Source organism: Panthera onca, chromosome E3, assembly GCF_046562875.1.
Source record: "Panthera onca isolate mPanOnc1 chromosome E3, mPanOnc1 haplotype 2, whole genome shotgun sequence".
NCBI lineage: Eukaryota > Metazoa > Chordata > Mammalia > Carnivora > Felidae > Panthera > Panthera onca.
The window spans coordinates 24,405,991-24,418,454 of NC_138354.1; the positions used below are offsets into that span (position 1 = coordinate 24,405,991).

A 12,464-nucleotide genomic window follows, 5' to 3' on the forward strand; every position below is an offset into this window, starting at 1 on the left:
CAGATTTCAGGAAGGGATAGTGGCTCCTAGAGGCAGTTTGGGGGAGGAGGGAACAGCTCAGCTACTGCTAGAAACAAAGGGGATGAAGTCTCCAGCCTCCCTCCCTACAGCTCCCAGGGAGACCGGAACAAGAGTTGCTGGCCCCCTCCCAGGGCCACTATTACTCAATAAAAACATACCTTCCCCAGGGGCGCTCAGATCAGGATGCATCCCGAACCAGGTCAAATGCTTTTCTGATGAGGCTGGGGCAGAGAACAGCCTACCCACTTGGCTGCACTTCCTCCCCTGCCCTCCACCACCTACCCTGGACCACCTGTCACACCCCTCTTAGGGAGGTCCTCGAGCCGCTCCAAGAATGATCTGGCCAAACTTGCTTTCTTCTCAACACTGACCACTCTGCCCCACCGAGCAGCGGTTTTACCTCCCTGCTTGCCGGCTCTTCGTATGAACCATGTTTTCTCCCGCCACCAGGCCCAAAGGAGGAGTGAAGGGCATCGGCGCAAGGGAGGCCTGTGTGAAGGGCATTCTAGGTGGAGGGAACAGCATGTGCAAAGGCCCACCTGGAGGCACTAGGATGTGTCCTGATCCGGCCGCCTCTGGAACCTACCTTCCCACCACCTACATCTTGAGACTCCTTCCTTTCAGTGTTGCCCACAGATCCTAGGTTTCCTGAGGGCAAGACAGTGCCTCCCTCACTGCTGTCATAGCCCCCGCCCCACATACAATGGATCCAGTGAACACTGTTGAATGACTTCTTGGTGGGCCCAGGAAGGGGGAATTGTCAAACCCATTCACACATTCAACAAATAGCCACTGAGTATCTAAGTGACAGGCACTGAACTTGGCTTTGCTGATACAATGGTGAAAGAACAGAAGCCCTCCCTGGTGAAGCCTACATTCTAGCGGAAGGAGATTTATGTCCAGGGGATGGTGAGTATTATAACCAAGCACATGGCACGGCCATGGTCAGGGGTCTGGTGGGGGCAGGGAAGGCATACAGGAGAAAGCGACACAAAGCCGGCGGGGTGTGTCAGGGAATTCTCTTTGACAAGGAGATGCCAGATCAGAGACTGGGAGGAAGTGAAGGGTTCAGCCAGGCAGGTATCTGGAGGAAGAGGGAATAGCCTGGCTTAGGGGTCCCTGGGATGCCAACAGATGCCAGGCCAGCCTGAGGACAGATGGAAGGGGACTCATCCCTGGGCACTTCTCCCTGGTGGCCCTGGCAGAAGGTGGGAAGCAGCAGTTACCTCCTGTACGACTGGGTCATCCTCTTCATTGGCCATACTAGGGGGGGGCCAGCCTCACGATCCTCAGACTCAACCTGCAAGGGAGAGCAAGAGGCCTGAGTCAGTCGTTCAGCCAACACTCAGGGTTGCCCATGCCGCAACAGGCCCTGCTCTGGGAAGGAAGAGCCTGAGACACAGCAAGTGACCCTCTTTCAACATCTTTTCTGGAGTCAACAATGGACGGCCAACGCAAACAAAAAGAGAAACCACTAAACCCAAGGTGCAAACAGGTGGACCCAAGGCAGCACACGTCGTCTGCACCCACAGGGAAGAATAAATGACCAGTTTTAAGGGGTTTTTGACCACTCCCAAAGTAGAGTTCACTGCCAGGCAGGAAGATGGAGGTTGGCTGGTCTACAGCCATGATGAAAACACTCGAGCACTAGTTTGGGGCCACGAGGAAGCATTAAGGACGAGTCTGACGTCCAACAGGAAGAGCAGGCAGTCCCAAGGCTTTCCAGAATGACTCTGAGTCTGATATTTGACTTTTAAGTGAACTTTAAGCCTAACCCCGCGTGAGATGATTCTCCCGTTTTGTGTGACACAAAATGACTCTCTTCACACACTTTAATGTATTCAACACAACAACCCCGCAAAAAAGATGGCTTGACTGTCCCCATTTTCTATTGGGAAACTGGAACTCAGGGACGCTTTGCGTTATTAGCCAAGCCACAGAACAAGAAGATGCACTGGACTTCAAAGCCAGGCCATATGACTCCAGGTAACAACTACAGGTAGGGGAGCTCACTCAGAGGGAAGGGAAGGGCCTTCCTGCCGGGGAGAAGGGGGGGGGGGTGGCATTTGGGCTGCGCCCTGAAGGATAGAAGGATTTGGAGGAGGGATTCCAGGTGACCGGAATCACCTCAAGCAACTGGAGAGGAAAGGCTGTAGGTCTCCACAGCAGAGGGGGAGTAATTTGGCTGGGCTAACCCTTCATATTCCCACGTGGGTCCCTTCAGAATCCCAGCAGCCCCCAGCCCCCTAGTTCTGGGTAAGACCATCACCATTTTTGTCTCATCTACTTAACTGAGCTAGTCAATATTTAAAAGGGCATCAGGGAGCCTGGGTGGCTCAGTTGGTTAAGCGTCCAAGTCTTGATTTCGGCTCAGGTCATGATCTCCCAGTTTGTGAGTTCGAGACCTGAGTCACATGGAGCCTGCTTGGGATTCTCTCTGCCCTTCCTGCACTTGCTCTCACCTGCTCTCTCTCTCTCAAAATAAACTTAAAAGGGCGTAATACCTTCACCAGGAGTGGGATTCAATGGCTGAGCTGCACCACCTGAAATCATCTCATGCATTCCAGATACACGTTCTAAACTCAGCCTGCTCGGCACCAACACCAGCCCCATCCCTGAGGCCTCTGTTCCCATCACCCGACACCAACAACTCCGGTCAGCTCTACCTTTAAGGTAGGTCTGGGGTCTGGGCACCCCCACTGCTACCTCCCCAGTCCAGACAGCTCCAACGTCTGCCTGCATGACAGCAATGGCCTAAATAAATGCTCTCCCTGCCCCACCTGAGACGCTATGATCTCTGCCCATCTCCACAGCCAGTGCCAGTGACCCTTCTGAAAGTCATGTCGCAGCCTGTCACGCCTCTGCCTTGAAGGCCTCCTGTCCCACTCAGGGCAGAAGCTCAAGTCTTTATGACGCACCTGTTGACACCACGGCCCCTTTCCCTCTCAGACCTAGCCTCCCCCGGGCTCCCTTCCTCCCTCTTCCCCAACCTCAGGCCTTGGGAACAATTCTACCCTGGGAGCCTCATGGCTCCCTCCCTCACCTCTTCCAGGTTTTTGCTCAAATGTCACCTCACCACTGAGACTTTCTCTGTCCACCCTATCCAAAATTGCAACACCCCCCTCCAACTCCCGTCCCTGCTCTGATGCACACATCGCCACCTGACAGTTTATAGCTCTGTATTTATCACCTGTCCCCACCCCCACTGCCACTAGGCCACAAATTACACAAAGGCAGAGGCTCTGCTCTATTCTGTCCCTTGCTGTATCCCCCTGAGCCCACAGCAGGCACTCCCTACATACCTGCTTTCTGAATAAACGAACCACAGGAAGGCTACTTAATGGGGAGCTACCACAGGTTTCTGAGTGGAGGAAGACTCGAGGAGGCAAGAAGCAGGCCAGGGGAAGCCGGCTACCTCAACAGTTCTGGCTGGAGGCCTAGATGTAAACCAGAAGCCCCAAACCGACAGTTTTAGGTGCCCGCTCCTGCCCATCTGCGCTGGTTGCCAAGTGCCGCCGATGTATGTCAAGCACCTCGCTCCTCTGAGCTGGTTCTGTGGACAACAGAGACTGCGAACTTCCACCCGAGTGGAACGGGTCACACGTACAAGAGGCGTAGCCTGGGAGGTTCCCCTGACGTAATCATTCCTGAGAAACCGGCTTTCTCGGCTGTTGCTGGGCTCCCTAGCTGTGCTCTGCTGGCCTCTCCCCTGGTCCCTGGGGAGCTCAGGGAGGCGGACCGACCTGGAGCTGGCGCTCCTCCCCCCTGCCACGGTACAGTGACCAGGGCCACACAGGGTTCTCACTTCCTTTCAGCCTCCCAGCCAACAGCATCCAACGCGGTGGCTTTCCAAGTTTTCAGCCTAAAACCTCTAGTAAGAAATCCATTTCATATACAGGACCCAGAACATACACAAAATTACGTAACTAAACCAAGGCTTCACACAGCCATAACTGCCCCTACTATATGTGGGGCAGTGGTGTTTTCTACCCTCGCCCATTAAAATTAAACATACTGGTAACAATCCTCTAAGGCGATTTTACATCCCCCTAATAAATTTTTTTTTTAAGTAATCTCTATGCCCAACATGGGGCTCCAACTCACCACGAAGAGATCAAAAGCCACATGCTCCACAGACTGAGCCAGCCAGGCGCCATTTACTAATAAATCTCGATCCACGATTTTAAAAGTACCCCTTCTGGGGTGCGTGGCTGGCTCAATTCAGTAAGCATCCCACTTCTGGTTTCGGCTCAGGGCATGATCTCACGGTCCGTAGGTTCGAGCCCTGACCCTGTGGAGCCTGCTTGGGATTCTCTCTCTCCTTCTCTCTCTGCCCCTCCCCGGCTTGTGTTCTCGTTCGTTCGTTCTCTCTCTCTCTCTTGATAAAGTTAAAAGAAAGAAAGAAAGAAAGAAAGAAAGAAAGAAAGAAAGAAAAAGTACCCCTTCAACAAGTTTCCCTGAGGCTCCTCTTTTCTACCTCCAGCCCTCTCAGAGACAGCCAGAGTTGTCCCTGCAGAAAAGTAAAGCACATCATTCTCCTGCTCAAAACGCTTCAACTGCCACATAGAATAAAATCTAAATTCCCTTCCATGGCCCCAAGGCCCTATATGATCTTGGCCTTGCCTTTCTCTCACTAGCTACGTGGCCAGGTAGCCACTTGCTGGGCCTCCGAGAGGCCAGGCCCCAGCCTGTCTCAGGACCTTTGCATGCCACCAATTTTCCCCAGGTGTTTTCAAAGCTGGATCTTTTTCATTAGGTATCACTGCCACCCAACCCCCTTCCAGGAGGAGAGGTTCCTTGACCACCCATCTTAAAGAGCTCCTCCACCAACTGGTTCCCAGTCACCACCACCTCCATTTTATTCCCTTCATGGTTTTTATCACAGTCTGCAACTACCTATCCTACCTGCTTATGTGTTGTCCACCTTCTACACTAGAACAGAAGCTCCACGTGGCTCTCTCAGCGCTTCAATTACCTCAACCATAAAGTGGAGATGATTATACGTACTTCATCAAGTTGTTATAAGGATTATTATCTTTTTTTTTAATTTTATTTATTTTGAGAGAAAGAGAGAGAGAGAGAGAGAGAGAGAGAGATTGATTCCCAAGCAGGCTAGCAGACTCCGCACCTTCAGCGCAGAGCCTGATGCGGGGCCGATCCTACCAACCACGAGATCATGACCCGAGCAGAAATCAAGAGTTGGACACTTAACCAAATGAGCCACCCAGGCACCCCAGTGTTAGTCTTTTTAAAATTCACGCTGTTCTCCCAGTGCCTAGAACAGTGCCCGGCATGAAGTAGACACTCAATACAGTACAAAGAATAATTAAATAAATGAGTACGTGAAATCAGGTGGTTACAGACCCTTAACCCAGTAAGCCTGACTCAGGCCCAACCAGAGACTGGTGGCCTCACAGTGTGGGCCTCATGGGTACTTGAGAACAGACAGAGGCTATGGCCCAGGCAGAAGCAGGCTTCCCAGCCACAAGTCAAGCTTCCCCAACTGTAGTGACTACCAATGACCACCCTGGCCTCAACCAGGCATCTTGCAGCCATAATGGTATTCTGGGGGTGGCTCCATGTCCTTGGGCACACAAAATTTCCCCCAACAGGGAGCTGCCAACAAATGTAAAGGGGACAAGGGTAGCAGGTGGAGCCAAGGGAAATACCTAAATACCACACCTGGGTGTATCCCTGTGTGCCTAGGAATCTAACCTGTCATCCAATCGTAAATGCACAGGCAATTTCAAAGACTCTCCAGCTACTGGGGGGAGAGGACAAAATACGACACAGTTAAGAGGAGAGTGCCCCAAGGCAAAGGGTCTCAAGGCCAGGATTCTAACTGCCTCTGTGCCTCCAGGGCAAGGCATCTCCCCTCTCTGGGCCACCTCTGTTAAAGAGTTAGCCTTGAGAAAAAGAACTAATTAGCCCTTAATTGAGCATCAGACCCTTCTCTAAAGACTTCACACACATTCTCATCTTCTCAATAGTCCTTTAAGTCAAGATTCATCATTCCCAATTAAGAAATGAGGAAACGAAGATTCAGAGAGTATAAGTAATTCGTCCAAGGTCACAGTGCTGGAGGAAAGCAGAACCAGAGCAGAAACCTGGGTCCGGCTGATGTCAATGATCCCTTTCTTAACCACTATGCTGCACACCTTTCAAGTAAAAGGCAGTATGGTATAGTGGGTAAGAGCCTGGACTCTCAGAGCAGAACTACCCCGGTTCAAATCCCACCTCAACTACTTCCCAGCCATGGCCCACGTGGGATTGCTTAATCTTGAAAAGTCTCGCTATTTTCATCCCTAAAATGGGGATAATGAAAGTACAGATCCCCCCAGGACTACAGTGAGGGTTAAAAAAGGTAATAAATGTAACCCGCAGGGAACTTTGTTATTACTCCGCAACATGTTTTCTTCCAACGTAGGATATAACGCCGCCACACATCAAACGCAGCGAGCTGGGGCTTCTCGCGCCTTACCCTATTTAGCCCTCATCAACAGCCCTACGAGGTAGGAAATTTTATTATCCCCATTTTACAGACGAAGAAACTGTGGCGACTGCTAAGACCTCCTCTATCACCCAACGATTCTAAAGCTAATATAACTGAACGACCTTGTTTATGTACTGGTTTATTTGACGTGCTTGCTGACACCTCCTCCGACCAAATGGTCAGGGCCGTATCCGCCGCACGTTGCTGGCTCTCAGTTAACGCTGAATGGTGGCCTGAATAGATGAATGAAGAATGCCGGGCCTTGCCGGGCGGAGGCTGATCTGGTTCAGCGGCGAGAAAGGGGCCCGGGCAGGCTTTGGGTACCCTCCCCCTGCCCAGCGGGGCGGGTCGCCGGCCCCGGGCCACACTGTCCAATGGGCTTCGCCTCCCTCACGGGTGGTCAGACCCCGTCCCTGACCATCCGCACGAGTAGCCGCGCTGGCGGGACACCGGCTGCCTTCGGACAGGTGCTCCCGTAGGGATGCCCGCCTGGGCCGGGCGGGGCAAGGTGGCTAGACCCTGAGTCACCGCCGGCAGCCTCGCCCGCGGCGTCCTCGACTACCGGGCAGGACCGAGGTCTGAGGCCGCGGCCGGCCCGGATCAACGGAGGTCAGCCGTCCATCCTTCCCGCCCGAGTCCTGAGAGGCCCCCAGCCCCTGGGCTCGGCGCGGGCCTCCCGGCCTACTCGGCAGCCCAGCCCAGGCCCACCTCGCGAGTGCGGCCCGGCTCAAGCACGGGCGTGCGCTGCCTGCTCAGCACTCACCTCTCCGCGGGGGCCGCGCGCGGGCGGCGGCAACGGCCCAGGTACCCGCGGGCTGCAGAGGCGGCGGCGGCCCTGCTCTTCTCTTAGGCAGCGGCCATGTTGCTGGTGGAGAAACTCCAGCGGACACGTGGGGGGAGCGGGGCCGGGCCTAGCGCTTCCTTTTACCCACAATGCCCCGCCCCGGCGCGCGCGGCCCCGCCCCCTCCGCCTCTCCATTCATGCAGGCCGTCTGCCGGGTCTGGCAGCAGGGGGTGCTGATGAGCCAACAAAAACAGCAGATACAGAGCCCGGCAGGAAGGCGGTAGGGACAAAAAGGGAAAAAGCAGTGCTGGCAGCGGTGGGATTCGAACCCACGCCCCCGAAGAGACTGGAGCCTTAATCCAGCGCCTTAGACCGCTCGGCCACGCTACCCAGTTGTGGCAGTGGCGTTCCGAGAAACTACTTAATACTTTTAGAAGCAAATTTTACTGGCATGTTTTGTATTTCAACTTATTCCGGTAGAGCTATTTCAAACATATCAAGCATTTAAAAGAAAATATTTGCTCCAATATTTAGACCCAGATTTGTTTCAAATAGATTTTAGAGTAAAAAGCAGTTTAAGAATCCGTGTTCTTAGTCGGCTGTTTAACCTGGTGACCTCAGGCGGAGCCACGTATCACCGGAAGAAATGGTGGATTCGCCAGTAACTCGCCCCAGGGGGCTCGGAAGGCTAAACCAGGGGAGCTGGCTTAGGCAGTTTTCTCGGAAAAGTTGTGTGTTTTAATTGTTAGTTACTCAACTAGTAAGTGAAGTATTGCAAAATATGAGAACTATGCAGATAAGGTACAAATGCTCTTTGACCTTTGACCCTCCTCCTAAGTCTCATCCACAGAAATGACTATTGTTCTCAACTTACTATGTGTCTTTCTGGACTTTTTGCTGTGAATTTATGTGGAGATAGATAGATAGATAGATATAGATATGTGGATATATATATACATATATATATATCCATAGGAAATTGATGTTTTGTGTGTGTGTGTGTATGGGTTTTTACATAAATATCATCATACTATTACTATTGATATGCTACCGTTTTTCCACCCAAATATACTTTAAAAATATCTATCCGTATTGATGTAAATAGATATTTAAAAATACAGAAAAAGTTCAAAGAAAAAATAATTATCCACATTCCCACCCACCTAATATTGTGGCATTTCACTTCCAATTCTTTTCCTATGTATATACTTTTTATTAAAAGGTACACAGGAAACGGTATGAATATGCTATCCTTTAAAAACTCCAGCTAAAATATACTAGACAATTAAAAAATTAAAAAAATAGAAATATACTAGACAATTACAAATTAAAAATAAAGCCTCCTTCCCAAACATCCTCCCTTGGCTATAACTATTATTATGATTTGATGTGTATTCAATCCACTTCTTATAATTTCATAACTATGTCTATGCCTACATAGATATTTGTGTGTGTATATATCTATGTATGAATCTATATTAATACCTATAGATATAATATAGATATTTGTATGTATGTATATACATATATATACACACTCATGGAAAATATATAGAGTCAATATATTGAATGGTCTTCTGTATGTTTTTCATTTACATAAATTTTATTATGCCAAGATCATTCTGCAACTTGCTTTTCTACTCCAACATTATGAGGTCTATCACCATGCATGTAGATTTAATTTATTCCATGATGTGAATATGGACATATAGGTTGTTTATACTACATTGTTATATTCAAGTTTCTGGTTAATAAACAGTTGGCACATACCCTAACATTTGGGCATTCGATATTTCTCCTTCTCTTCAATTCTTCCTCAACCCACTTTTTTTCCCCACCTACCTTTAACATAAATATTGATAGGCAAACATTTCATTGCATGAGGAGAGTTTGCTGCTTTTAAAGGAATCCTTAAAAAATACAGAAGCAGCCAGCCGTCTGTTGAGGACACAGGGGATTCAAAGCTAAATGAGGAATAGTTCTTCAGATCAATAGAACATTAATCCAGTCACAGTGTTTTAGTACTAGGAGGGACTCTGTGAGTTGTGAGCTGGGTTTTCCAAAAGGAAATATCCCCATGGTGAAGGATAATTGCTGAAATCTCTGCCTAAGCTCACTTTTCTAAGAATTGCCTGACCAGCCTGGAGAGTAGATTCCTGAGTGTCACCATTGTGCTGTGACCCCCTGGCCCTGCCACACCATGGCCAGTGGGCTCTATGGTAGATATAGGATTCAGATTCTCTTTTAAGAATCTGAACTGAAACATGGTGATTTCCTGATTTGTTAATTTGACCATTTTAAGTGTTACAGTGTTAAGCATTAGTGTCCAGGACTGACTAGAACAAGGGAGAAAGGGGCATTTGGGATGGCCATAGTTTGTGAAATGGATTGGAGTAGAGAAAGCTAATGCATAGAAAAAGAAAGAATGATACGATGAGAAAAGCAGAGTCATAGAAAAATCCTAAAGGGTTTCTGACTGCCAGCTCAAGACCCTTCCTAGAACCCAGTGGGATTCACATTCTTGGAGACATCCTTTTATCATTGCAATAAATACCCCTTTTCTGCTAAAGCTAGTGCTACCTGGTAGCTATCCATTGTAAGAAATAGCATACACACACACACACACACCCCTCCTTGTATGGTAGGGGCTCAAATGAAGCTAGAGATATTTCTGACAGAACATTCTGGAGCAATTCACGTCTGTCTCTACTAATACACACTGGATGGGGTATTTAACAGGGAGTCTACACAGATGCAGGTCGATTCCGAAAGGCCGAGCCCAGGGCCTCCGTTTGGGAGTTTCTTGCAGTCTCCCAGCCCTACTACACAGCTGTCTGTGAGAATCAGATGTGAAAGTAATAAGCAGGAAAAGCAAAATGTTGTATCAGAACTCCTGGGCCCACAGGAGGGTCTTGAGGGTCTGTTCCAGCAGGGTCTGTCCTAGCAGCTTTAAGTAGGGAGGTGGAGGGAAGGGTTGAAACCCTGACTATCCCTTGGTATGCCTACTTCTCTGCCCCTGGTTAATGGGGCAGATGGAGGGGAGAAGCACCACAGGTCAGACACTGCCCATCTCTCCCCCCACCCCCAATCTAGGGCCTGTCAGGTGAAGACTGGCTGTCTCTATGTCATAAACCCTCAGCTGCAGGCAGCGAGGATGGGCATGGGGACTCAGTCCTGGATCCCTCCATTCTTCACTCTCTTGCTCCTATAAAAGGAAAATTATCCTAAACCTGGATTGAGACAAACCCTTTCTGCACGAATCTTCTTCTGGAAAGAAATTAATGTTCCTGATAAAATGCTTAAGCTTCTTCTTATGACATTTGATAGCATTGAGATTTGTGCCGTAAAGCTAGCTTTCTACCCACTCAATTGACTCTCATCTGTCAGTCAAGAGCATAGTGAACTTTTACTGAACATTCTTTTCAATTTAATCATTTCCTATAGAATGTGTCTACCAGGACAGAGGCCAAAAGATTGGTCACTGTGTGTGGGGTGGGGAAGGAGTGGGTGGGGGTATTATTGCTTGGGAAGAGGCCCAAGGGAACTTTCTGGGGTGCTGTAAATGCTCAAAGTTCATCAAGTTGTATACTTAAGACTGTGCAATTTGCTCTATATAGGTAATACTGTATTAAAAAGTACATTTTTTGAACATTTTCCTACCAAATATGAATCTTTGGACCATTCTTGCAGCAAGATTGTAATAAAATTTTGACATAGGCTTGCCACAAAACCATCTGAAAATTTTCCTCAACACTCTCCTTTAACCTTCAAGGCCCTTTTCCTCTTCCTCATGAAAGGGAATACTCTGTCTGGGTGGGAATCAGTTGTTTTTTTCCTTCCCAGAATCCTTTTCCCCATTTTCTGTTTCCAATATTGATTTTCCTTTGGGGAAACCTCCCTATGGTCCTGGAGGAACAGTCCATCAAAGGGCTAAGGGGGTGGGCACAAGACCCGACTAGACCAATCAGAGGCTTTAGCCTGGGAATCTGAATCTGGATACCACAGGGTTTAGCTCACTAGCAGGGTGATAGACTGACCTTCAGACCATCAGTTACCTTCTCCTTCCTGGATCTGCACACTCACCCTGGTACCTCCCCCTGATTCTTTCATTCTGTAAGCTTCCATTCTGTTAAAAGCTACTTCCTTCCCCCCAAATTGCTTCTTTGCTAAAGTTAGCCAGCATAGAGTTACCTACCACCAAGGAACTCAAGTGATCACCCAGCCCTCCCCCAAAGGAAATTTGTTCTTGCAGGAGACACACTTCAGTTGTGTGCAGAGCATACGCCCTTAGCATGGTGCCCAGAGCACTCTTTTTTTTCTGGAACAAATGCTTAATTGGAAGGAAAACTGGGACATGGGAGTGAACTAGGGCTCTCCCTGGTAAATTGGGGCATGCAGTAACCTCACCCCTTGACCACTCAAACACCCATCTGAGTTAAGATGTCCTGTGTTGAGTCACATTATGCTGCAGACTCCGCTGGTGGTGGCACCCTTCCTCAATTCCTTTAAGTTCTAGTTTTGCAAACACACTCCTGGTGTCCCAGGAAGATGCTGGTAGGTCACGGGAATAACACAGCAGCAGGTAGCATTGTTCATGTTGGAACTATGGCCACATCTGATCTTTAAACCTTCAACTTTCCTTTTTTTTTAAAAAAATGTTTATTTGGGGCGCCTGGGTGGCGCAGTCGGTTAAGCGTCCGACTTCAGCCAGGTCACGATCTCGCGGTCCGTGAGTTCGAGCCCCGCGTCAGGCTCTGGGCTGATGGCTCGGAGCCTGGAGCCTGTTTCTGATTCTGTGTCTCCCTCTCTCTCTGCCCCTCCCCCGTTCATGCTCTGTCTCTCTCTGTCCCAAAAATAAATAAAAAATGTTGAAAAAAAAATGTTTATTTATTTTGAGAGCGAGAGAGAGAAGGGGAGGGACAGAGAGAGAGAGGAGAGAGAATCCCAAGCAGAGGAAGAGAGAGAATCCCATTTTGGGGCTGTATCTCAGGAACCATAAACTCATGACCTAAGCCAAAATCAAGAGTCTGATGCTCAACTGAGCTACCCAGGCATCTCTAACTTTCTTTCTTGATTAACTAAAACATTCTTGGCAAATGCATTTGCAAAGGGACCCCTTTAAGCCTCCTTTTTCTCATCTGTGAAATGGTCATGATAATACTGACA

At 49.0% G+C, this 12,464-nt stretch overlaps 1 protein-coding gene and 1 non-coding gene across 10 annotated transcripts in view; both read right to left on the minus strand.

Moving 5' to 3' along the window:
* The window catches only part of POLR3E (RNA polymerase III subunit E), a 33,370-nt gene extending 25,954 nt beyond the window's left edge, over window positions 1-7,416 (minus strand). For 4 of the 9 annotated variants that reach the window (XM_060648757.2, XM_060648754.2, XM_060648761.2 and 1 more), the window contains exons 1-2: window positions 7,278-7,415; window positions 1,248-1,321 (exon numbers count right to left, since the gene is read on the minus strand). In XM_060648757.2, coding sequence (XP_060504740.1) covers window positions 1,248-1,283 — 36 coding nt within the window. In that variant the 5' untranslated portion in view covers window positions 1,284-1,321; window positions 7,278-7,415. Of the gene's footprint in view, window positions 1-1,247; window positions 1,322-6,636; window positions 7,175-7,277 lie in introns of those variants that run through there. The other 5 variants (XM_060648760.2, XM_060648759.2, XM_060648758.2 and 2 more) reach the window with 4 other exon arrangements.
* A 190-nt stretch (window positions 7,417-7,606) lies between these two features.
* Window positions 7,607-7,688, minus strand: TRNAL-AAG (transfer RNA leucine (anticodon AAG)). The gene has a single exon. It is a non-coding gene; the product is annotated as a tRNA-Leu (tRNA).
* Window positions 7,689-12,464: the final 4,776 nt, after the last annotated feature.